We start from the raw sequence: 27,498 nt of genomic DNA on the forward strand, positions 1-27,498 counted from the left end.
ACAAATCTTTTTCATATGGATTTCCTCCAAGTTCACCCTTTTCTTGTAGGCGAGCATATGAATTGTGTCTTTTATTTTACAGTTAAAATAGTTCTGCAATTAGAAGGGATTGATAACCTTATATCTCAAATATTACAAGCTTAGTCCTGGAATATTCTTCGTTAGGAAAGAAGAATGGACATTCAATTATGCTCGCTTCCCAATCCGTGCCTCTATATTTATCTGAAGGTTTATTGGAAATTAGAAAATTCGGGCATAAGAATATACTTCTGAGATTTCAGCCCCCCCCCACGGATAGATCTGCTGACTCTCCTCTATAATAGCTTATTTGTAGTTATTCATCACTGGGCATAATTTTATAAAGTCTAAAATGAATCAGCTCAGTTAGGTGAAGATGTACAATAATTATTTATGCGTATTAAGGGTTTGTTTTGTATTGACTGTTTTGTCTTTAAGAACGAATGCGCCACCGTGAGTTGTTACAGCATCTGAAATTGGGAAGCTCATTAAATTGTTTTTTGTTAATTCTAAATCGATAGTCTGTCTATTCAGTTTTTTGGTACTATTAGCACGAGCTACTCCTTACTTATAGTTCGTTACTACGAACCAGCGTTCTCGCTTCCTCCCTGTCAGTTATGCATATAAAAACAAAAAATTTCTCGTAGAAAACATGTAGATGACTCTTCAGACTGAGTGAAAAACTTAGGTAGGTTTAGTTGGGTATCATTAGCGAAAAAATAGTAGAAATCGGTTGCAAAACCGCTGTGGAATAATTTGCAGGATGTTTGTCTGTTGACTCTAGCTATAAGTATTTCATGTCAGGGGTGAACCCAGCGATAAATTTCGAAGGGGGATGGATAGTTTGACAGAGGCATGGTAGTACTGGTTAAAAAGATCTATGGACAACGGCCTCTGCAAAGGGCTGTCTCGACCCTTCTGGGGTACTCGCAAGACTGGAGACCTTGGGGTCAGCTCTATTCCCACTTGAGGAGTGGCGCCCCTCGAGTAAATTATAGCCTAGTAAACGACACAGCATTTGCCCGGGATTCTGACTAATGGATAATTCTTCTGGGCTTGGTCTATTTTCACGGGCGTTTTTGGGCTGAAAAACCTGTTCCTAGCTAATTTATCTACTATGGCCTGCTTCCCCATAGTAGCATAATATTGTAGGAATGTATATGTATACTGAGTCGGAGGTAATACGCTTGAGACTGTCTGTGCAGGATTTCGACTCTTGTTGATAGAAGAGCATCGCCAAGTGCTGAAAACCATATTGTGACCAAGATGGGCCCAGGATTGAACAAAGCCTCCATTCATACTGGAGGTCCCTGGAACTTCTTGCTGCCCGGTTCTATGCCGGCTTAAGCGCTTCGGTGTGGACTTGAGAAGATATGTTGGTCCCCGTCCTGCACTGGTAACCGGGATCATTGCTTTTTCTAAGGCCAAAATAACTTCAATAATTTAAAGAACATGAAAATTGGAATTTGGAATGGTACGACGTTAAAAAATAACTATCGTATTGACGTTTTGACTGACGAATTCAGACGATTCAAACTGGACTTACTAGGAGTTTCAGAAAGTCATATCCCAGGGTAGGAAGCATGAAATTAGGTGATATAGCATTTGTTTACTCGGGCACGAAGGATGGGGTACATACACAGGGAGTAGGGTTCATGATGAATAAACAAGCTGCTAAGTCTTGTTTAGGCCGGGAAGGTATTAATAATAGAATACTAAGCGCTCATTTTATGACTAAAAAGTTCAGGGTATCAGTTGTAGTAGTATATGCCCCTGTAGAACCGACTGACGGAGATACTAGTGGCTCAGATGAATTTTACTTATAGTTACAGGAGCAAATAGACAGGGTCCCAGGTAGAAATATGGTGTTTTTACTAGGAGATTTTAACACCCAGGTCGTTAGAAATAGAGATAGATGGTATCCTAGCCTAGGTAAATTTGGTGTAGGGAAAGAAAACGTAAATGGCTACAGACTGTTGCGATTTTGTAGGTATAACAATTCTAGTTATAACCATTACGGTATTTGGTCATAAAATGGCCCATAAGTTAATATGGTATTCACGTGATGGTAAGACAGCAAACCTTATTTATAATTTTATTGTAAACCGAAGGCTGGCAGGATCAATGCAAGATACTAGGGTATATAGGAGTGCTGTTATTGGTGATTACAGTAAAGACCACCGTCTAATAGTGTCTAGGGTTAATTTAAGGCTGAAATTTCGGAAGGGTAACTACCTTCCGGGAAGTTTTGATGCTGGTAGGCTCTAAGATGAGAATTTGAGAGAAACTTTCCAGGAACAGTTGGATGCTAAACTAAAGAGTTTAAAATTTGACAATGTGGAAAATGGGTGGAATAATCTTAGGAAAACAATTTGTGAAGATGCTGATGGTGTCTTAGGGAAAAAAAATGTTAGAACTACAGCTAGGAATATTAGTCAAAAAACTTTATGTTTAATAGAGAGGTGAAGGGGCTTATACAAGAATTATCTGAGTGAAAGATCATATGAAAACAAAAGGAATGTAAAAAAAGTGGAGAAAGCATTAAAATATGAACTAAGGATGTGTGAAGTGGAGGCCATGGATAAAATTGCCGATGATCTGGAAGATGCAGCTAGACGGCATAATAGTAAAATATTGTACTGACATGTTAGTAAATTGAGAGGGATTAGTCAATCCGGGCTTTTCCCAGCTAAAGATAGGAACGGCCACAATTAGCGGTAAGGGAAGAGTTAAAGAGAGATGGGAAGAACACTTTGAGAATATTCTAAACCGAGATAGAGTTGCAGGAAAAGATATAGAGGAAAATGAAAAAGTTTGTGATACCTTGGATGTGAAGGAAGATTTGTTTTATAAGGAAGAATTAGCAACTGTACTAAAATGATTAAAAATAATAAGGCTCCAGGTGTTGATTGTGTGGTAAATGAGTTTCTTAAATGTTGTGGTTATGAGGTTATAAACAAGCTACTGATGACTCTGAGAATAATATTGAAAAAAAGGGAAGGACCTAGCGATTTTAGGAACCTTAATTAAACCACTGTATAAGAAAGGTGATAAAAGTGAGTGTGGTAATTATCTAGGCATTAGTCTGGTTTTTGTAGGTAGCAAATACTTAGTAATATGATACTTTTTGGACTGAGAGATGCTGTAGACAACGTTTTAAGATAGGAACAATGCAATTTTGGAAAAGGCATAGGATGTGTTGACCAAATTTTCGCTCTTAGCTTAATAATTGAGAAGTGCCTGAGTTATCAAACAGCTTTGGTCCCCAGTATTATAGATTATGAGCAAGCGTTCGATTCTGTTGATTGAAGAACTTTAGCGAAGATCTCATCCCTGTATGGTATACCAAACAAATACGTTAAAGTGATTACTGCTATGTACGAGAATAACACTGCTGCGGTTAAGGTAGGAAATAAGGTTAGCAGCTGGTTTCGTATTAAATCAGGAGTTAAGCAGGGTTGTGTTCTATCCCCATTTATATGGATCATTTTGATGGACTTTGTCCTAAGGAGCACGGGAAAGGCAATGGGAGACCACGGAATCAATAGGGGAGGAAACACTTTCCTGAACTTAGATCATGCTGTTGATTTAAGCGTCTTAGATGAAAGTCAGAAAGTGCCAGCAAAATGAATGAACTTTTAGAGGTTTTATCAATTCAATGTTTTGGCACACGTTTTAAAATTAAGGTTCAGAAGACTAAATTACTAAGGCTAGGAGTAAGTAAAGATGAAAAAGTAATGTTGGTTAATGGAACAACTGATCAGATGGGCAGCTTCACTTGTTAGTATCAGAGGCAACGCTATAACGTTGCCTATAGTAAAGGCCATACGGCTCCAATGTTTTATTATTTATTATTATTATTATTTTTTTCCCTAGAGGCACTTCATATGGAAGAGATCATCGTATAAACTTCAAAGGGGGCTCATTCGATTGGAAATTAAAAGTTTTAGTGCCCTTTTTAAGGGTCATAAGGGATTGGAAGGCAACTAACACCCCTTCCATGCCCACTATTTCCCCAAACATATCCAATCAGAATTTTTAGATAGCCATTTTGTACAGTCTTCAGGGCAAGGGTTATAAGTTACGCCCTGGGGGCATATATGGGTCTTATGGAAGGAATGCTCGTATAAACTTGAGAGAGGTCTCAGTTGATTAGAAATTGAAAGTTCTAGTTCACTTTTTAAGCGTCAAAAGATATCGGAGGGTATTCAGCCCCCCCCCCCCTCGCCCTTTTTCGCCAAATGCGTCCGATAAAAATTTTTAGATAGCTATTTTGTTAAAAATAGTTCTATGATCATATAACAAAAACTCCGGTGTCGACACAGGGCCCGGGGGCAGACGTTGTAAGTTATGACCTGGGGGCATATATGGTTCTTATGGAAGGGATGTTCGTAAAGAGGGCTCATTTGATTGGAAATTGAAAGTTCTAGTTCACTTTTTAAGAGTCAAAAGAGATTGGAGGACACCTAGAACACCCCCCCCCCCCTCCGCGCCTTTTTTTCTCAAACCCATCCAATAAGAACTTTGAGATAGCCATTTTTAAAAATAGTTCAAAGACCAAGCAACGAATGCTCCGGGGTCAACACAGCCCCCCAGGGCCCCAAGGCAGGCGTTGTAAGTTATGCCCTGGGGGAATATATGGTTCCAATGGAAGGGATGCTCGCAAAAACTTCAGAGAGGGCTCATTTGATTGAAGATTGAATGTTCTAGTTCAGTTTTTGAGAGTCAAAACAGATTGGAGGGCAACTAGCCCCCCCCCCCGCGCCTCTTTTTCCCAAATACATGTGATAAAAATTTTGAGATAGCCGTTAAGTTAAAAATTGTTCAAAAGTTAGATAACAAAGACTCTGGTGTCGAAAGATCCCCCCAGGGACCGGGGGCAGGCGTTGTAAGTTATGCCCTGGGGCAAATATAATTCTTATGAAAGGGATGCTCGTATAAACTTCAGAAAGGGCTCATTTGATTGGAAATTGAATTTTGAGCTCACTTTTTAATTGTCAAAAAAGATCATAGGGCAACTAGCCCCCCCCCCACGCCTTCTTTTTCCAAACCCATCTGATGAAAATTTTGAGAAAGAAATTTTGTTAAAAATAGTTCAAAGGTCGGATAAAAAAAAACTCCGGTGTCAATAGAATCCCCCAGGGACCGGGGGAAGGTGTTATAAGTTATGTCCTAAAGGCATGTATTGTTCTTATGAAAGGGATGCTCGTATAAACTTTATAGAGGGCTCATTTGATTGGAAATTGAAAGTTCTCGTTCACTTTCTAAGAGTCGAGAATTTTAAGGGTAACTAGCCCCCCCCTCCTCGCCCTTTTTTTTATCCAAAACCATCTGCTACAAATTTTGAGATAACCAGTTTTTTAAAAATTGTTCAAAAATTAGATAACGAAAACTCCGGTGTCAACACAACCCCCCAGGGCCCGGGGTAGGCGTTGTAAGTATTGTCCTAGGGGCGTATATGGTTTTTATAAAAGGGATTCTTGTAAAAAGTTTAGTAGGGGTTAATTTGATTGGAAATGACGGTTCCAGTTCAATTTCTCAGAATCAAAAGACATCCAAGGGCAACTAGCCCCCACCCACACACACTCTTTTTCCCCAAGCCCATCCGATAAAATTTTTAAAATAGCCACTTCATTAAAAATAGTTCAAAGGTAAGATTAGAAAAGCTCATGTGTCGACGCGACCCCCCAGGGCCCGGAGGCAGGCGTTGTAATGCTCTGGGGGCATATAGTTCTTACAGACGGGATGCTCATGTAAGCTTCGGAGGGGGCTCATTTGATTGGAAATTGAAAGTTCTTGTTCACTTTTTAAGAGTCAAAAGAGATCGGAGGGCAACTAGCCCCCCCCCCTCCACGCCCTAAATGCATGAGATAATAACTTTGAGATAGACATATTGTTAAAGATAGTTCAAAGTTCAGATAACAAAAACTCCAGTGTCGACACAGCCCTCCAGGGCCCGGGGGTAGATGTTGTAAGTTACTCCCTGGGGGCATATATGGTTGTTAAAAATAGCATATAAGTTACTCCCTGGGGGCTTATTTGATTGAAAATAGAAAGTTATAGTTCCCTTTTATAGAGTCAAAAAAGACCGAAGGACACTTAGCCCCCCCACCAACGCCCTTTTTCCCCAACCCATCCGATAAAAATTTTGAGATAGCCATTTTGTTAAAAATAGTTCAAACATGAGACAATAAAAACTCCGAGGTTGAGACAAACCCATTTTTCACTTTGATATTGTTACTTTGATACCAGTTTTTAATAGTTTTTTTAAAGTTTGATTTTGAAATAAGGAATTTTTAAAACTAGTAACTTTTTGCAATCAAAAACGAACAAAAATTAATTAAAACTTTCGAAAAATAAGTCTTTAAAAAAAAATAAAGGCCATTTTAAACTTAAGCTCAGCTGATACAAATACATGTTAAAATTCAAACTCAAAACAACCATTAATCACTATTAAAGAATAAATGAAACCCAAGACGAACAGAAATTAAATAAACAATCATAGCAAAAAAACATGCAACTATTAATAATATAAATGAATAAATAGATCTTAAAGCGAGTAATGCTTAGATTGAATATGAAAATCAAGCTTAAAACGAAAAATTTGTTTTTTGCTATTGAAGTATAAATGAAACTTAAAATGAACAGAAATTAAATGAACAACCAATGCAAACTAACATACAATAGATATTAATGTATATGAATAAATAAATCTTAATACGAGTGAAACTTAAATTGAATATGCAAATCAAGCTCGAAGAGAACAAAAATCACTACAAACAAGAATTTGGGTATCGCCTTTTTGTCTCACTGTAAAAGTCTAAAACCTACTGCGTCATTGGCGCTTTACTGAAAACTATAAGCGTCTTGAACAGTCTTGGAAAGTATAAACAACATCAAATTGAATATTTGATGTATAATGATATTAATTGTTGAAAGAACAAAAGAATCAGATTTTAATGCTGATATCAAATATATAAGTTTCATCAAGTTTAGTCTTACCCATCAAAAGTTACGCGCCTGAGAAAATTTGGCTGATTCTAGAAAAAAGGGGGAAAGATCCCCTAAGAATTACATAACCTTAATGAAAATCACACCATCATATTCAGCGTATTAGAGAACCCTACTGTAGAGGTTTCAAGCTCCTATCTACAAAAATGTGGAATTTTGCATTTTTTGCCGGAAGAAAGATCACGGATGCGTGTTTATTTTTATTTTAATTTTTTTTTTTCCCAGGGGTGATCGTATTGACCCAGTGGTCCTAGAATATCGTGGAATGGCTCATTGGAACGGAAATCAAAATTTCTAGTTCCTTTTCTAAGTGGCTCAAAAATGGAGGGTACCCAGGCCCCCTCTGACGCTCAGTTTTTTCCAAAAGTCACCAGATAAAAATTTTGAGATAGGTATTATGTTCCCCATAGTCGACAAATCTGATAACTATGTCTTTTAGGATGACTTAATCCCCCGAAGTTCCCGGGGGGTGGGCTGAAAGTTATGAACTGTACCAAATGTTAAAATATAGTATTGGTTATTGGGAAGTATACAGACGTTTTCAGGGTTTTTTTTTCTGGTTGGTGGGGGGGGGGGTCTGGGGTTATATGGGAGGATCTTTCCGTGAAGGAAGTTTTCATGGGGGAAGGGACATTGCTATGAAGGGGGCGCCGGATTCCCCATCATTATTAAAGAAAAAGATCAGAAACAAAAAAAAAAGTTTTCAACTGAAAGTAAGGAGCAAAATCAAAACTTAAAACGAACAGAAAATCTTACGTATATGATTGGGTTCACCCCCTATTCAATACCTCGCTGTTTAAGCCAAAGATTTTTTTAGTACTTTCATAAGAGCTATTTAAGTAGTAAAGCCCCAATTACCACTGAATATACATGCACTTTCACAAGCCTGAGGCATGGATATGTGTGTATATTTTCAAGTAATTGGGTTACCAGGGTCATTTACCTATTACTATGAACGATACATGGCTTGGCAGACAGGTTTTCTATTGTGACACCCATTTTTTGGAGGTCAAACTCATGGATACATGTATATTTTTTTTTTTTTTTAAATGGTATTTTTTCAATGAAGCCCATAACACTTTGCAGAAACCCGTGAATGTAGGACTGAAAGTCCATTAGTACTATATCTGAATCTAATTACTAATCAAGTTAGTGTAACCGCCATTTTTTGATCTGGTTAGGTGGGTATAATCTGGTTTGGTTCGTTATTGCGAGATGGTTACTCAATTTACATCTTAGTGTTAACTGTGCGATGACTTAGTCTAGTTGCGTAGGTACTAAAGGAACATTTGAAGGTGGAGAAAAAAAGGGTAATTAGTGATTGGATATTTTTAACAAGAAATGACTGAAAAGTGTTTTGGAGGAGATGGAATGAATGTGTAGTGTATAATACACAAGTGATGATTTGCAAAGTGTTGTCAATTTTAAATAGTTTAGAAATAAAAAAATTAACAAGAAATGGCTGAAAAGTGTTTTGAGGGAGTTGAGTTGCACGAGGGTTGACTTGCACGTGGGTTCAGTTACATGGAGATTCAGTTACACGGGGATTAGTTACATGGGGTCGAGTTGCACGAGGATTCAGTAGCACGGAGGTTCAGTTGTACGGGGTTTCGGTTATACAGGGGTTCAGTTACATGGGGGGTTCAGTTATTTTTTCTGATTTTGTGTGTTTTCGCAAGAAAATAACTGGTCTTTTAGCAAACTTAGCCATAGCTACTTGAAACTCTGCATAAATATCTTCATTTTAATCTAATTGCATAGGTACTAAAGGAACATTGAACATTTTTTCTGATTTTGTGTGACCACCCGGCGCCCCCAAAGACTCCTGAGCCTCCATTATAATACTTTTTAAGGCTTTATTATATCTTTTCAGAACAAATTACTATTTTAGGGAATTATTTCGGTGAAACAGTTAGAGACATTTTGAATAATGATTTTAGAAGAGGATTTGAGGGTGAAACTCTGTGGTCGTTATAATACACAAGTTCCATTTGAACAGTGTTGTGAGGTCCCCTACCACAACCCCAAAGGGCTCCGATACCCCCACCCCACCCCCGAAGGAAACCCCCCCCCCCGTCATCAAAAGTTCTCTGGGCTCCCAAAGGGCCCTCGGCGCCCCAATGGCTCCTGAGTCCACCATTATAATACTTTTTAAGGCTTTATTATATCTTTTCAGAACAAATTATTATTTTAGGGAATTATTTCGGTGAAACAGTTAGAGATATTTTAAAAGATGATTTTAGAAGAGGATTTGAGGGTGAAACTCTGTGATCGTTATAATACACAAGTTCCATTTGAACAGTGTTGTGAGGTCCCTTACCACAACCCCAAAGGGCTCCGATCACCCCACCCCAACCCCCAAGGAAACCCCCCCGGTCCTCAAAGGTTCTCTGGGTCCCCAAAGGGCCCCCGGTGCCCCAATGGTTCCTGAGTCCCCTATTATAATACTTTTTAAGGCTTTATTATATCTTTTCAGAACAAATTATTATTTTAGGGAATTATTTCGGTGAAACAGTTAGAGACATTTTAAAGGATGATTTAAAAGATGATTTTAGAAGAGGATTTGAGGGTGAAACTCGGTGGTCGTTATAATACACAAGTTCCATTTGAACAGTGTTGTGAGGTCCCTTACCACAACCCCAAAGGGCCCCGATCCCCCCCACCCCAACCCCGAAGGAAACCCCCCGGTCCTCAAAGGTTCTCTGGGTCCCCAAAGGACCCCGGTGCCCCAATGGCTCCTGAGTCCCCCATTATAATACTTTTTAAGGCTTTATTATATCTTTTCAGAACAAATTATTATTTTAGGGAATTATTTCGGTGAAATAGTTAGAGACATTTTAAAGGATGATTTAAAAGATGATTTTAGAAGAGGATTTGAGGGTGAAACTCGGTGGTCGTTATAATACACAATTTCCATTTGAACAGTGTTGTGAGGTCCCCTACCACAACCCCAAAGGGCTCCGATCCCCCCACCCCAACCCAGGTATTAGCGAAGTTACTCTGTGGTTGTTATAATACACAAGTTACATTTGAACAGTGTTGTGAGGTCCCTTACCACAACCCCAAAGGGCTCTGATCCCCCCACCCCAACCCCGAAGGAAACCCCCCCGGTCCTCAAAGGTTCTCTGGGTCCCCAAAGGGCCCCCGGCACCCCAATGGCTCCTGAGCCTCCATTATAATACTTTTTTAGGCTTTATTATATCTTTTCAGAAACTCTAGTTTTTTGCAAGAAAATTATGGAAAATACAATTCTCTGGTTCAAATTTGAAACTTAAGTCCATTTTTGGATAGAAAAAATAAACTATTTCCGTAAAATCTGATATAATAAGGGTTTTTGACCGTAAACTATAGTTTTTTGCAAGAAATTTATGGAAAATACAATTCTCTGGTTCATAGGTGAAACTTAAGTCCATTTTTGGTTCGAAAAATAAAACTATTTCTGTAAAATCTGAGCTAATAAGGGTTTTTGACTGTAAACTCTAGTTTGTTGAAAGAAAATTAAATGAGCCCTACAGTAGGATGTCCGCTACTATCCTAAGCTTCAGCTGAAGCTAGCTTCAAACACTGAACCTAAAAGATTCATATTACCATAGTTACGAAGTGTTTATAGAATTGGTGGTCTTTAAAAAGACCGTTGGATAGTCATGGGTGTGATGACTATTGTAAAAATTCGTCATTGTTTGTCATCCACTCAGTATGATTCCAATCTATGTCAGGGATTTGTTTGTTCTTCTTCTTCTTCTTAGGATATCTCACACACATATTCCGAGAAGGAATATCTATTGGTTCCCATTTACTAAAAAATCGAACCTCGTCCTCTGGGTTATGTATCTTACTCGGAAATATCTCACAACTAAAATCCTCCAAGTTGAATAATGGTATATCTGACTTGCATTTCTCGATTAAAAGTTTGTCAGTGGGCACATTCCCTTTTGTGTACAGTGCTGTTACGCCAAAAAAACAGCATATCTCTCTAACTTCCTCCTGTATGGAGGATAAATACTTCCCTTTGTTATAAGATGGAAAAATCATTCTATTATATTCACCTATTTTGTTTATAAAATGTGGTGTACTGTACCACCTCTCTTTATTTTCTCCATTCATATTATAGTTTATATACCAGTGGTAACAAGAGACCTCTTGATGATCAGTACTCAACAGTAGAAATGCGCATTCAAAAATCACACCACACGCCGATTTCTTCACGCCAATATATTCGCAGTCAAAAACGCCATACATCTTTGAAGTTATATTGATAGAGTGGATATTCAAACTGTTTAAAGTTCCAAATTGAAACTACATTATATACTAAAGAAACTGAATATATTAACATCTAAAACAAGAATTTTTATGTAATGATGTCTTCAAATAATATCAAGAGGATTTGTCTTTACACTGATCACAGTGTGGAATGTGTTACTAGAATTTCGTTTAAAGAAATTAAACAACATTCTTATCAGATTCAAACGCTTAATACCCCCAAGCATATGCGGTAATGGTTAATTATTACGATAATCATACGGGAGAGGAATCTATATCTTGGGGATTAAAAGAAATTAAACTTCTTCTTATCAGATTCAAACGCTTAATAGCCCAAGCTTATGCGACTAAAATTTCTCTTTAGAGTGCTAACGTGTATCTGTTGAAATAATTTAAGTCCAGTTTCAGAATTCCTATCAAGTCGAACAGTAAAGCAAAAAAAAAAAAAAACCCCTAATTTTAAACAGTTTTTTGGGAAACAAGGTGAAAGTAAAGTGCAACTCGTATAAATGAAACCTGAAACAAACAAAAACTATAATAATTAACCGAGTCAATCTCAAAACGAGCAGAAATTAACATAAGTTGGGCGCTAAACTCCATATGCCTTCCCAAGACACGAACAAAATTTGCACTTTACTGAAAAAATACAAATGGTTTTACTTTTACACCTTTAATAATTCAAATGACATTAACATTTTGATTACTAAATATCAGTATATGTATATTAAACTGACAGTGCATATTCACTTGTATTTTTCAGTAGAGTGTAAATTTTTTTATGGCCTTGGGAAGGCATATGGGGTTTGACGCCCCAACTTATTGACTTTTTGGGAGTGTTTCTCCCTTTTTTGAAAATCTGGCTCCCGGTTTTCAAAATCCCTTTTTCTTCTGAGGCTTGGAGCATTTGGTGGGTAGATATTAAACGTAATGATAAACAATAAATTAGCAAAAATAGCATCAAATAATCTACCAATCATGAAACTGCCACAAATCAGCATCGATAAATAAATGAAACCCAAAATGAACAGAAATTACAATAATTAACCTAGTCAAACTCAAAACGAGCAGAAATTAACATAAGTTGGAGTAAAAGAAACTAGTCAAACAGGTCCTCTCAACGGGGGAAAGGATTGCAAACAGTAGTTTCTAAATAACCGAGTCAGACTCAAAACGAGCAGAAATTAACATTAGTTGGGCGCGAATTTTTTTATCATGAACTGTTTAGCCTGTAGACCCGTTCCTGAAAGTTTCATTTTCCTAACCTAACCCCTTTCCAAGATAGCCAAAAGTAGCTAAACCTTAAAAAATGAAACTATCTTTTTTTATCATGAACTGTTTAGCCTGTAGACCCATTCCTGAAAGTTTCATTTTCCTAACCTAACCCCTTTCCAAGATAGCCAAAAGTACCTAAAGTAGAATTGGTAATGTTCTATCAGGTGTAAGCCACGCAAGATAGCTGATAAAAGAAACTAGTCAAACAGGTCCTCTCAAGGGAGAAATGGATTGCAAACAGTGGTTTCTAATTAACCGAGTCAGACTCAAAACGAGCAGAAATAAGTTTCATTTTCCTAACCTAACCCCTATCCAAGATAGCCAAAAGTACCTAAAGTAGAATTGGTAATGTTCTATCAGGTGTAAGCCACGCAAGATAGATGATAAAAGAAACTAGTCAAACAGGTCCTCTCAACGGAGAAAATGGATTGCAAACAGTGGTTTCTACTTAACCGAGTCAGACTCAAAACGAGCAGAAATTAACATAAGTTGGGCGCGAATTTTTTTATCATGAACTGTTTAGCCTGTAGACCCATTCCTGAAAGTTTCATTTTCCTAACCTAACCCCTTTCCAAGATAGCCAAAAGTAGCTAAATTAACCTTAAAAAATGAAACTATCTTTTTTTATCATGAAGTGTTTAGCCTGTAGACCCATTCCTGAACGTTTCATTTTCCTAACCTAACCCCTTTCCAAGATGGCCAAAAGTACCTAAAGTAGAATTGGTAATGTTCTATCAGCTGTAAGCTGCGCAAGATAGATGATAAAAGAAACTAGTCAAAATACTTAATGAAGAAAAAGGTGAAAATTAGGGGTTTTATTGACGTTACGTGCCTATTAATTGGAATTTAACACCTAAACGCACTTGCAAAAATCACTGCACTTGGGTTTTGTATTTGCCAAGATTTAGATTTTAAGAGTGAAAACATTTTTGTGTTTGTGCTAATGAACTGTAATTAAGGAGCGATACGACTCAATAGTAACCGAAACTCTAAAAACCAATATCCCTACTTCGGAAGTTTCAAGCTCCTATCTGGAAAAATGTGGAATTAATTTCTTGAAGTAATTGATACTTAATGAAGAAAAAGGTGAAAATTATAGGTTTTATGAAATTGATCATAAGACTTAAATTATTCTATCAGATACGTTGGCACTTTAAGATGAAATTTGACTCGCATATGCTTGTAGGTATTAAGCGTTTGAATCTGATAAGAAGAGAGAGACTTTCTCAATGAAAATTAAATAAGTTATTGATCAATTCTATTTTACTAAAATAATATAAAATTGTCCACTTCAATTCAGATTTTACTCTAAGAGATGAAAAAATTTTAAGTTCTGTTTCAAATATTTTCCCGGAAGAAGAAAAGTTCAACTTCGATTCTGAATTTTCTTAATGAAAATGAAATAAGTCATTAATCAATTCTATTTTCCCAAAATAATATCAAAATTTTCCACTTCAGTTAAAAAAAATTCTGGTTATTCTGAAGTTGATTGTCTGAAAAGTATTTTTTTTGGGGGGTGGATAAACTATTGGCTTAAAATAAAGCATAAATTATAAAATCACAACAACTTAAGATAATTAAATAATTCCATTGTTTTTTTTTTGTTAAAAAAGATTTGCTTAAATAAAATCAGTAATTCTAAAAAAACAAAAAATAGAGATAATTAAATGATTCCTTTTTTTTTTTTTTTTTTTAAAAAAAATTTGTTGAACCAAAAGCGTAAATTACGGCTAAAAATTAACCGAAACAAAAAAAACCAATTAATAGATTGCTCGCTCGCTGTTACAAAACTCCTAGTTAATACAAAAAATCGCGAAGACTAAAAAGTTCAACTTCCATTCTGAATTTTCTCAATGAAAATGAAATAAGTTATTGATCAATTCTATTTTCCCAAAATAATATCAAAATTTTCCACTTCAGTTAAAAAAAATTATGGTTAGTCTTAACTTGTTTGTCTGAAAAGTATTTTTTTTTTGGGGGGAGATACACGAATGTCTGAAACAAAAGCAGAACTTTTAAAATCACAACAACTGAAGATCAGTAAATAATTCCATTGTTTTTTTTTTTAGCTTACAGCTGATAGAACATTACCAATTCTACTTTAGCTACATTCGGCTATCTTGGAAAGGGGTTAGGTTAGGAATAAAGTGACAATGCACATTCACTTATATTTTTCAGTAAAGTGAAAATTTTGTTCTGGTCTTGGGAAGGCATAGGGGTTTCGTGCCCAACTTATGTTAATTTCTGCTCGTTTTGAGTCTGACTCGGTTAATTAGAAACCACTGTTTGCAATCCATTTCTCCGTTGAGAGGAACTGTTTGACTAGTTTCTTTTATCATCTATCTTGCGTGGCTTACACCTGATAGAACATTACCAATTCTACTTGAGATACTTTTGGCTATCTTGGAAAGGGGTTAGGCTAGGAAAATGAAACTTTCAGGAATGAGTCTACAGGCTAAACAGTTCATGATAAAAAAAGATAGTTTCATTTTTAAGGTTAATTTAGCTACTTTTGGCTATCTTGGAAAGGGGTTAGGTTAGAAAAATGAAACTTTCAGGAATGGGTCCACAGGCTAAACAGTTTGTGATAAAAAAAAAGATAGTTTCATTTTTTAAGGTTAATTTAGACGAGGTTATGTGCGCGCGCACATAACCTCTTCTAAATTAACCTTAAAAAATGAAACTATCTTTTTTTATCATGAATTGTTTAGCCTGTAAACCCATTCCTGAAAGTTTCATTTTCCTAACCTAACCCCTTTCCAAGATAGCCAAAAGTAGCTAAATTAACCTTAAAAATGAAACTCTCTTTTATCATGAACTGTTTAGCCTGTAGACCCATTCCTGAAAGTTTCATTTTCCTAACCTAACCCCTTTCCAAGATAGCCAAAACTAGCTAAAGTAGAATTGGTAATGTTCTATCAGCTGTAAGCCACGCAAGATAGATGATAAAAGAAACTTGTCAAACAGGTCCTCTCAACGGAGAAATGGATTGCAAACAGTGGTTTCTAATTAACCGAGTCAGACTCAAAACGAGCAGAAATTAACATAAGTTGGGCGCGAAACCCCTATGCCTTCCCAAGACCAGAACAAAATTTGCACTTTACTGAAAAATATAAGTGAATGTGCATTGTCAGTTTATTTCTAACCTAACCCCTTTCCATGATAGCCAAAAGTAGCTAAAGTAGAATTGTTAATGTTCTATCAGCTGTAAGCTAAAAAAAAAACAATGGAATTATTTACTGATCTTCAGTTGTTGTGATTTTAAAAGTTCTGCTTTTGTTTCAGCCACTCGTGTATCTCCCCCCCCCAAAAAAAAACTTTTCAGACAATCAAGTTCAGACTAACCAGAACTTTTTTTAACTGAAGTGGAAAATTTTGATATTATTTTGGGAAAATAGAATTGATCAATAACTTATTTCATTTTCATTGAGAAAATTCAGAATGGAAGTTGAACTTTTTAGTCTTCGCGATTTTTGTATTAACCAGGAGTTTTGTAACAGCAAGCGAGCAAGCTATTAATTGGTTTTTAGAGTTTCGGTTACTATTGAGCCGTAAGTTCTGCTTTTGCTTCAACCAATTGTTTAACAAAAAAAAAAAAAAACAAAGGAATCATTTACTGATCTTTAGTTGTTGTGATTTTAAAAGTTCCGCTTTTATTTCAGCCAATTGTGTTTAACAAAAAAAAAAAAAGGAATTATTTACTGATATTCAGTTGTTTTGATTTTAAAAGTTCTGCTTTTGTTACAGTCAATCGTGTATCTCCCCCCCCCAAAAAAAAAAACTTTTCAGAGAATCAAGTTCAGACTAACCAGAATTTTTTTAAACTGAAGTGAAAAATTTTGATATTATTTTGGGGAAATAGAATTGATCAATAAATTATTTCATATTCATTAAGAAAAATCAGAATCGAAGTTGAACTTTTATTATTCCGGGGAAATATTTGGAAGAGAACTTATAATTTTTTCATCTCTTTGAGTAAAATCTGAATTGAATTGGAAAATTTTATATTATTTTAGTAAAATAGAATTGATCAATAACTTATTTCATTTTCATTGAGAAAGTCTCTCTCTTATTATCAGATTCAAACGCTTAATACCCACAAGCATATGCGAGTCAAATTTCAACTTAAAGTGCCAACGTATCTGATAGAATAATTTAAGTCTTATGATCAATTTCATAAAACCTATAATTTTCACCTTTTTCTTCATTAAGTATCAATTACTTCAAGAAATTAATTCCACATTTTTGGAGATAGGAGCTTGAAACTTCCGAAGTAGGGATATTGGTTTTTAGAGTTTCAGTTACTATTGAGTTGTTTCGCTCCTTACTTACAGTTCGTTAGCACAAACACAAAAATGTTATCACTTTTAACATTTAAATCTTGGCAAATCCAAAACACCAGTGCAGTGATTTTTGCAAGTGCGTTTAGGTGTTAAATTCCAATTAATAGGCACGTAACGTCAATAAAACCTTTAATTTTCACCTTTTTCTTCATTAAGTATTTTGACTAGTTTCTTTTATCATCTATCTTGCGCAGCTTACAGCTGATAGAACATTACCAATTCTACTTTAGGTACTTTTGGCTATCTTGGAAAGGGGTTAGGTTAGGAAAATGAATCTTTCAGGAATGGGTCTACAGGCTAAACACTTCATGATAAAAAAAGATAGTTTCATTTTTTAAGGTTAATTTAGCTACTTTTGGCTATCTTGGAAAGGGGTTAGGTTAGGAAAATGAAACTTTCAGGAACGAGTCTACAGGCTAAACAGTTCATGATAAAAAAATTCGCGCCCAACTAATGTTAATTTCTGCTCGTTTTGAGTCTGACTCGGTTAATTAGAAACCACTGTTTGCAATCCATTTTCTCCGTTGAGAGGACCTGTTTGACTAGTTTCTTTTATCATCTATCTTGCGTGGCTTACACCTGATAGAACATTACCAATTCTACTTTAGGTACTTTTGGCTATCTTGGATAGGGGTTAGGTTAGGAAAATGAAACTTATTTCTGCTCGTTTTGAGTCTGACTCGGTTAATTAGAAACCACTGTTTGCAATCCATTTCTCCGTTGAGAGGACCTGTTTGACTAGTTTCTTTTATTATCTATCTTGCGTGGCTTACACCTGATAGAACATTACCAATTCTACTTTAGGTACTTTTGGCTATCTTGGAAAGGGGTTAGGTTAGGAAAATGAAACTTTCAGGAATGGGTCTACAGGCTAAACAGGTCATGATAAAAAAAAATATGGTTTAATTTTTTTAGGTTTATCTACTTTTGGCTATCTTGGAAAGGGGTTAGGTTAGGAAAATGAAACTTTCAGGAACGGGTCTACAGGCTAAACAGTTCATGATAAAAAAATTCGCGCCCAACTAATGTTAATTTCTGCTCGTTTTGAGTCTGACTCGGTTAATTAGAAACCACTGTTTGCAATCCATTCCTCCGTTGAGAGGACCTGTTTGACTAGTTTCTTTTACTCCAACTTATGTTAATTTTTGTTCGTTTTGAGTTTGACTAGGTTAATTATTGTAATTTCTGTTCATTTTGGGTTTCATTTATTTATCGATGCTGATTTGTGGCAGTTTCATGATTGGTAGATTATTTGATGTTATTTCTGCTAATTTTTTGTTTATCATTACGTTTAATATCTACCCACCAAATGCTCCAAGCCTCAGAAGAAAAAAGGGTTTTGAAAACCGGGGGCCAGATTTTCGAAAAAGGGGGAACACCCCAAAAAGTCAATAAGTTGGGGCGTGAAACTCCATATGCCTTCCCAAGGCCAGAACAAAATTTACACTCTACTGAAAAATACAAGTGAATGTGCATTGTCAGTTTAATATACATATACTGATATTTAGTAATCAAAATGTTAATGTCATTTGAATTATTAAAGGTGTAAAAGTAAAACCATTTGTATTTTTTCAGTAAAGTGCAAATTTTGTTCGTGTCTTGGGAAGGCATATGGAGTTTAGCGCCCATCTTATGTTAATTTCTGCTCGTTTTGAGATTGACTCGGTTATTTATTATAGTTTTTGTTCGTTTCAGGTTTTATTTATACGAGTTGCACTTTACTTTCACCTTGTTTCCCAAAAAACTTTAAAATTAGGGGTTTTTTTTTGCTTTACTGTTCGACTTGATAGGAATTCTAAAACTGGACTTAAATTATTTCAACAGATAGACGTTAGCACTCTAAAGAGAAATTTGAGTCGCATAAGCTTGGGTTATTAAGCGTTTGAATCTGATAAGAAGAAGTTTAATTTCTTTTAATCCCCAATATGTAGATTCCTCTCCTGTATGATTCTCGTAATAATTAACCATTACCGCATATGCTTGGGGGTATTAAGCGTTTGAATCTGATAAGAATGGTGTTTAATTTCTTTAAACGAAATTTTAGTAACACATTCCACACTGTGACCAGTGTAAAGCCAAATCCTCTTGATATTATTTGAAGACATCATTACATAAAAATTCTTGTTTTAGATGTTAATATATTCAGTTTCTTTAGTATATAATGTAGTTTCAATTTGGAACTTTAAACAGTTTGAATATCCACTCTATCAATATAACTTCAAGGATGTATGGCGTTTTTGACTGCGAATATATTGGCGTGAAGAAATCGGCGTGTGGTGTGATTTTTGAATGCGCATTTCTACTGTTGACTACTGATCATCAAGAGGTCTCTTGTTACCACTGGTATATAAACTATAATATGTATGCGTACAATGAAGAGAGGTGGCACAGTTCACTATACTTTATAAACAAAATGGGTGTATATAATAGAATGATTTTTCCATCTTATAACAAAGGGAAGTATTTATCCTCCGTACAGGAGAAAGTTAGAGAGATATGCTGGTTTTTTGGCGTAACAGCACTGTACACAAAAGGGACTGTTCCCACTGACAAACTTTTAATCGAGAAATTCAAGTCAGATATACCATTATTCAACTTGGAGGATTTTAGTTGTGAGATATTTCCGAGTAAGATACATAACCCAGAGGACGAGGTTCGTTTTTTTAGTAAATGGGTACCAATAGATATTCCTTCTCGGAATATGTGCGTGATATATCCTAAGAAGAAGAAGAAGAACAAACAAATCCCTGACATAGATTGGAATCATACTGAGTAGATGACAAACAATGACGAATTTTTACAATAGTCATCACACCCATGACTATCCAACGGTCTTTTTAAAGACCACCAATTCTATAAACACTTCGTAACTATAGTAATATGAATCTTTTAGGTTCAGTGTTTGAAGCTAGCTTCAGCTGAAGCGTAGGATAGTAGCGGACATCCTACTGTAGGGCTCATTTAATTTTCTTTCAACAAACTAGAGTTTACAGTCAAAAACCCTTATTAGCTCAGATTTTACAGCAATAGTTTTATTTTTCGATCCAAAAATGGACTTAAGTTTCACCTATGAACCAGAGAATTGTATTTTCCATAAATTTCTTGCAAAAAACTATAGTTTACGGTCAAAAACCCTTATTAGATCAGATTTTACGGAAATAGTTTATTTTTTCGATCCAAAAATGGAGTTAAGTTTCAAATTTGAACCAGAGAATTGTATTTTCCATAATTTTCTTGCAAAAAACTAGAGTTTCTGAAAAGATATAATAAAGCCTTAAAAAGTATTATAATGGAGGCTCAGGAGCCATTGGGGCGCCGGGGGCCCTTTGGGGACCCAGAGAACCTTTGAGGACCGGGGGGGTTCCTTGGGGGTTGGGGGTGGGGGGATCGGAGCCCTTTGGGGTTGTGGTAGGGGACCTCACAACACTGTTCAAATGGAACTTGTGTATTATAACGACCACAGAGTAACTTCGCTAATACATGGGTTGGTGTGGGGGGATTGGAGCCCATTGGGGTTGTGGTAGGGGACCTCACAACACTGTTCAAATGGAACTTGTGTATTATAACGACCACCGAGTTTCACCCTCAAATCCTCTTCTAAAATCATCTTTTAAATCATCCTTTAAAATGTCTCTAACTATTTCACCGAAATAATTCCCTAAAATAATAATTTGTTCTGAAAAGATATAATAAAGCCTTAAAAAGTATTATAATGGGGGACTCAGGAGCCATTGGGGCGCCGGGGCCCTTTGGGGACCCAGAGAACCTTTGGGGACCGGGGGGTTTCCTTCGGGGTTGGGGGGGGGGGATCGGGGCTCTTTGGGGATTGTGGTAAGGGACCTCACACCACTGTTCAAATGGAACTTGTGTATTATAACGACCACAGAGTAACTTCGCTAATACAGGGGTTTGGGTGGGGGGATCGGAGCCCTTTGGGGTTGTGGTAGGGGACCTCACAACACTGTTCAAATGGAAATTGTGTATTATAACGACCACCGAGTTTCACCCTCAAATCCTCTTCTAAAATCATCTTTTAAATCATCCTTTAAAATGTCACTAACTGTTTCACCGAAATAAATCCCTAAAATAATAATTTGTTCTGAAAAGATATAATAAAGCCTTAAAAAGTATTATAATGGGGGACTCAGGAACCATTGGGGTGCCGGGGGCCCTTTGGGGACCCAGAGAACCTTTGAGGACCGGGGGGTTTCCTTCGGGGTTGGGGTGGGGGCATCGGAGCCCTTTGGGGTTGTGGTAAGGGACCTCACAACACTGTTCAAATGGAACTTGTGTATTATAACGATCACAGAGTTTCACCCTCAAATCCTCTTCTAAAATCATCTTTTAAAATATCTCTAACTGTTTCACCGAAATAATTCCCTAAAATAATAATTTGTTCTGAAAAGATATAATAAAGCCTTAAAAAGTATTATAATGGTGGACTCAGGAGCCATTGGGGCGCCGAGGGCCCTTTGGGAGCCCAGAGAACCTTTGATGACAGGGGGGTTTCCTTCGGGGTTGGGGTGGGGGGATCGGAGCCCTTTGGGGTTGTGGTAGGGGACCTCACAACACTGTTCAAATGGAACTTGTGCATTATAACGACCACAGAGTTTCACCCTCAAATCCTCTTCTAAAATCATCATTCAAAATGTCTCTAACTGTTTCACCGAAATAATTCCCTAAAATAATAATTTGTTCTGAAAAGATATAATAAAGCCTTAAAACGTATTATAATGGAGGCTCAGGAGTCTTTGGGGGCGCCGGGTGGTCACACAAAATCAGAAAAAATGTTCAATGTTCCTTTAGTACCTACGCAATTAGATTAAAAATGAAGATATTTATGCAGAGTTTCAAGTAGCTATGGCTAAGTTTGCTAAAAGACCAGTTATTTTCTTGCGAAAACCCACAAAATCTGAAAAAATAACTGAACCCCCCATGTAACTGAACCCCTGTATAACCGAAACCCCGTACAACTGAACCTCCCTGCTACTGAATCCTCGTGCAACTCGACCCCATTTAACTAATCCCCGTGTAACTGAATCTCCATGTAACTGAACCCACGTGCAAGTCAACCCTCGTGCAACTCAACTCCCTCAAAACACTTTTCAGCCATTTCTTGTTAATTTTTTTATTTCTAAACTATTTAAAATTGACAACACTGTGCAAATCATCACTTGTGTATTATACAGTACACATTCATTCCATCTCCTCCAAAACACTTTTCGGTCATTTCTTGTTAAAATTATCCAATCACTAATTACCCTTTTTTTTCTCCACCTTCAAATGTTCCTTTATTACCTACGCAATTAGACTAAGTCATCGCACAGTTAACACTAAGATGTAAATTGAGTAACCATCTCGCAATAACGAACCAAACCAGATTATACCCACCTAACCAGATCAAAAAATGGCGGTCACACTAACTTGATTATTAATTAGATTCAGATATAGTACGAATGGACTTTCAGTCCTACATTCACGGGTTTCTGCAAAGTGCTATGAGCTTCATTGAAAAAATACCAGTTTAAAAAAAAAAAAAAAATAAACATGTATCCATGAGTTTGACCTCCAAAAAATGGGTGTCACAATAGAAAACCTGTCTGCCAAGCCATGTATCGTTCATTGTAATAGGTAAATGACCCTGGTAACCCAATTACTTGAAAATACACACACATATCCATGCCTCAGGCTTGTGAAAGTGCATGTATATTCAGTGGTAATTGGGGCTTTACTACTTATTTATTCTAATAAACGGCCTTTGCGATTAAGGGGTCATTTTTAAGGAATTGGAACAAAATTCGAACTTTAGCTTAAAGTGCAAGGTGGGCGAACCCCCTAATCAAAGTATTAAAAATCTATGAATATAGAAGTTCGTTAAGTAAGTTAATTCGTAAGTTACGTATATTTATTACTAATAAAAACGTTCGTAAATAAAATTAAACAACCTTCGAGAGAGGCAATTAACCAAATAAAAGGAAAATTAACATGCAAATTTTGTTTTAATTATTCATGTACGGTGAGCCAAAATAAAAAACTGCATTAATTCAAAAATGTTCAAAAATTAAATAAAAAACAAGTTTGACTTTCTCACAAATCTAATTTGTTTTAAACAATAAAAAACTTTAGCGTAAAGAGCGAGGCGTTGAGGAGGGGAAACCCCCTTTCATATACGGAATAGTTTCTGTTCGTTTTAATTTTTAATGTCGCTCCTTACTTTCAGTTTAAAAAACTTGTTTTTTATATATTTAATTTACAGTTAAGGAAGGGGGTAGTATCCAAACTCTTGTTTGTAGTGAAACTATATTCGTTTTGAACAACTTTAGAAAGACCTAATAAATTAAACTGAATGTTCGATGTATAATGATATTAATTGCTGAAATTCAAAATGTTCATCAGTTCAAAATGTTACTATAGTTTTAGTGTTTATTTTCAATATTAAGTACAAAAGAAAATATTTGAATTAAAATTCATTTCCAGTAAAGTTTTCAGTAAGTTTTTGACTTTTACAGTGAGAGAAGGAGCCGATACCCAAATTTTTGTTTGTTGTGAATTTTGTTCGTTTCAAGCTTGATTTGCATATTCAATTTAAGTTTCACTCGTTTTAAGTGTTATTGATTCATTTACATTAATATCTATTGTATGTTTGTTTGCATTGATTGTTTATTTAATTTCTATTGGTTTTAAGTTTCCTTTATACTTCAATAGCAAAATGTTTTTTTTTTCGTTTTAAGCTTGCTTTTCATATTCAATCTAAGCATTACTCGCTTTAAGATCTATTTATTCATTTATATTATTACTTGTTGTATGTTTTTTTGCTATGATTGTTTATTTAATTTCTGTTCGTTTTGGGTTTCATTTATTCTTTAGTAGTAATTTCTGGTCGTTTTGAGTTTGAATTTTAACAGGTATTTGTATCTGCTAAGCTTAAGTTTAAAATGGCTTTACTTTTCTTAGAAAAACTTATTTTTTAGAAAGTTTTTTTTTTTAATTAATTATTAGTAAAGACGGTGGGAGCAGTGAAGATGTTAAATGTAGAATAGCCAAGGCTCAGGGTGTTTTCTCACAGTTAAAAAATTTTTTGGAAGAGTAGGAAGATAAGTCTGCAAGCCAAGATTAGAACATTAGAAGCTACAGTGATTACAGTGGTCAAATATGGTTCTGAAACATGGGCGCTCCAAACAAAAAAACTGATGTAGATTTGCTAGATGTTTTCCAGAGAAATTGCCTAGTGATCGGGTTGTGTCCCCGCCTGACTCACTGTCTTTCAAACAGTAGGATTTACGAAAAGTGTGGTTCAATCTCGCTTTCAAGGGCTGTAATGAGACAAAGGTTGAGATGTCTAGGGCGGGTTCTGCGGATGAAGGATGACAGATTGTCCTTTCCGGCCAACCGTCTAGGACTAAACGGAAAGCAGGTCGTCCTCGGTTGGGGTGGGAGGATGTCATAAAGAAAGATTTAAAGGAAATGGGGACTTCATGGGAGGGTGTAATGAGGGAGGCTCTGAACAAATTGGGATGGAGGAGTGCGCGTAGCTGTGTTGGCCTCAGGCGGCTTGGTGCCGCGGTGAGTTGTTAGTAGTAGTATTAGTATTAGTGAATATTTTTAGCTTTTAGATGCTAGTTTTTAATTACCTATATTATATTTTATTTCGTAGATTTGACGTAAACTTGAAGAAATCCTAGATCAGTTATTTGTTCGGGAATGTCTATTTGTGTTGCCTGTGATTGGGAACTTTTCTTTCTAAATTGAGTCAGTTTGTCAGTTTATTCTGATTTATAGTGAATGTTGTCCGAATATGATTGTTTATGTTAGTATTTTACTTTTTCTTTTTTCTTCCTTGTTTATGTATTTACATAAACAAGGAAGAAAAACGATAAGCGTTTGAACAATAAGCAAAATGATTTTTTTTCTGGTTGATCAACCTCTTTATTGATGATAAGTGCTTGCTCATCTAAAGTTCAATCTTATTTTACTTTCTTAAAACATTTTTTAATCTTGTAAATCCATTCAAGAAAAATATGCTTTGTATGTTTTCCTCGCTGAATCTGTAACGTTTCCAGTTCGTACTAAACTTGCTGGCGTTTTGTTTGTATCTTTTTCCTTGACTAGATTTTCAGACATTGCTCTGATAAAAAATAATGCTCGTATTGGTGCCCAGATCGCCGTTGAACTTGCCAAGAGGAAAGGAAACAAAGAGCGGAAAATGGAAGACCCAAGTTTTGCAAGGTAAAAGCTTAGTAATGTATTTTTCAGATAATTTTTCATGCCAAATTTTGCCTTCTCCTCTTGTGTGCCTATGTTGTGGGATCTTTCATGGGCTTATTCGTTTTTATAAGTGATTCTTATATATTAATTTTTTTTTTTAATTCCAATTCACAATACATATATATTTTTAAACTTGTTGTGCTCTTAATTTAAGATGACGAATTAGACGCAGGGATTTTCTTTCTTTGAAAAGCACTTTGTACCTTTCTTTTTGTAAAAAAAAAGTTATAGTTGCCATTTTATTTATCACTACTCAAATGGATAAAGTCCAAAAGAAAACAGAAATTGGACTCAAAATGGGAGAGAAGGATAGAATATCATAGCAGTTCTCGTAGGACAAAAATAATTGACGGATTACTTTTTTCAATATCACACTTGTGAATAGCAAATTAACATTAATATTTTTCACACTCTTTATTCCATAACTGAGAACTGAGAACTTCCATAACATTTTACTTAACTAAGAACTAACTGCTGACTCGTTGGGATGCTCAATCTGTCCCCATCATGAATAAAGCTGACGATGTCCACTTTCGTTGTCTGTTTTACTCATCTTGTTATTCGATTGTCAAAAATAAGATGTGTGTATTTGTACGAGAAAAGCAATCTAAAATCGTGTTCTGTATGAAAAGAAGCAAAAGAAAAGAGTCAATAATATATTTACAATTTCTGTCCGTCGTTGGTGTAGGCCTGTGTGGATTGATCCCTCCATTACAACTTCATATGCCTTGGGGAAATTTCCGATTTCTGCGTTCGCTTTCTTTCCGATTTCTGCGTTCGCTTTCTTTCCGATATCTTCTCCGATTCTGCCTCCGTAAATCCATGCCTCTGGTGGATAGGAATTGAGATAGTGCAAAATCTCTTGAATCAAATCAGCACAACCCCAAGCGAGAAGAAGCAAAGGTTAAAGTTGTTGGAGAGAGAAAAAAGATGAGTAGAAAAGAGGGAATAGGAGAGAAGGGGGCATCTATTGGTAATAAGTGAACTTTTCTTTCGGTGCTCAGCAGAAAAGGATGTTGGCTGAGAATTAGCAGGGTTAGCGGGCTGCAAGAATGGGACCATATATCCCGTGTTAAAGCGCCGCAACGGGTTGGAGCATCTGTACCCTATGGGTCGCAGCTATGGAGTATGGCATGCAACTATAAGTCTTAAGGATAAGATTCTGTAAATGCAGTTTTACATTTTTAATTTTTGGTAGAATTAAAAAACTCATAAAGCTGTTTCATATTTACGTAACTCCGGTGAAGTGGGGGCATTGCAGACTACTCATCTTTGTTCGAATTGCTTCTCTTTTCATCACCTGCGTGTCGGCCCTGGACAATTTTCCGTGACTGCAGACTTGTTTACGGATGAAAAAAGTATCTTTACCGCAAAAAAAAAATGTTTGCTCATAATATACTTGGCTTATGCTCAATTAAAATCGGGCTGCTATTTGCTGCCATATTCGATTGAGACTTAATAAGCCTTTCTATGGTGTACGGATTACAATAATCAAGCTATTTTCTAACTGAAGTCCAGTACGTGCATCGAAAATCATAATTGTGTCTGTTTATTAGGTTTGATTGAATTCTACCAGTGCCTCATAATAAGACTGCTCATAAAATATTTTGAAACCCTATCCCTCCCACAGAGGTTGGATTAGGTGCAGACCTTGGCAAGATATAATTGTGATCCTATTTCTAACTCCTCACCAGACTTGTTTGGGATCAGACGTCTCTCTTTGGCGGATGTACTGACAACTAGAACTTAAGAACTCATATCTCTATCCCCCACTGAGATTGGATTCGTGTAGAACTCTGGAAAGGCTTAAATAGGTCCATGATTGTTACTTCAAACCTAATTTGGTTGAGAGTCAATGACTAATGGTGGAAAATAGCCTGATGAATAGAACATAGGACCCCCCTCCCCTCTATAGGAATTAAATTGGTCTTAAACCTCTAAAAGGCACTACTAGGACTTTAACTGTTACCTTTCATCAAGTTTCAAAATCGGACTGCTATTTGCTGCCATATTCAATTGAGACTTAATAAGCTTTTCTATGGTATACGGATTACAATAATCAAGCTATTTTCTAACTGAAGTCCAGTACGTGCATCGAAAATCATAATTGTGTTTGTTTATTAGGTTTGATTTAATTCTGCCAGTGCCTCATAATAAGACTGCTCATAAAATATTTTGAAACCCTATCCCTCCCACAGAGGTTGGATTAGGTGCAGACCTTGGCAAGATATAATTGTGATCCTATTTCTAACTCCCCACCAGACTTGGTTGGGATCAGACGTCTCTCTTTGGCGGATTTACTGACGACTAGAACTTAAGAACTCATATC

The 27,498-nt window shown here is 36.1% G+C and overlaps 1 protein-coding gene across 2 annotated transcripts in view; it reads left to right on the top strand.

Annotated features, from left to right (window-relative positions):
• The window catches only part of LOC148952099 (uncharacterized), a 644,245-nt gene that overhangs the window by 95,679 nt on the left and 521,068 nt on the right, over positions 1-27,498 (top strand). For both annotated transcript variants that reach the window (XM_089089541.1, XM_089089542.1), the window contains exon 7: positions 25,022-25,130. In XM_089089541.1, coding sequence (XP_088945667.1) covers positions 25,022-25,130 — 109 coding nt within the window. The remainder of the gene's footprint in view (positions 1-25,021; positions 25,131-27,498) is intronic.

The sequence above is a fragment of the Artemia sp. Qi Xiang Cuo genome, chromosome 5 (assembly GCF_049724085.1).
Source record: "Artemia sp. Qi Xiang Cuo chromosome 5, ASM4972408v1, whole genome shotgun sequence".
NCBI classification, from domain to species: domain Eukaryota; kingdom Metazoa; phylum Arthropoda; class Branchiopoda; order Anostraca; family Artemiidae; genus Artemia; species Artemia sp. Qi Xiang Cuo.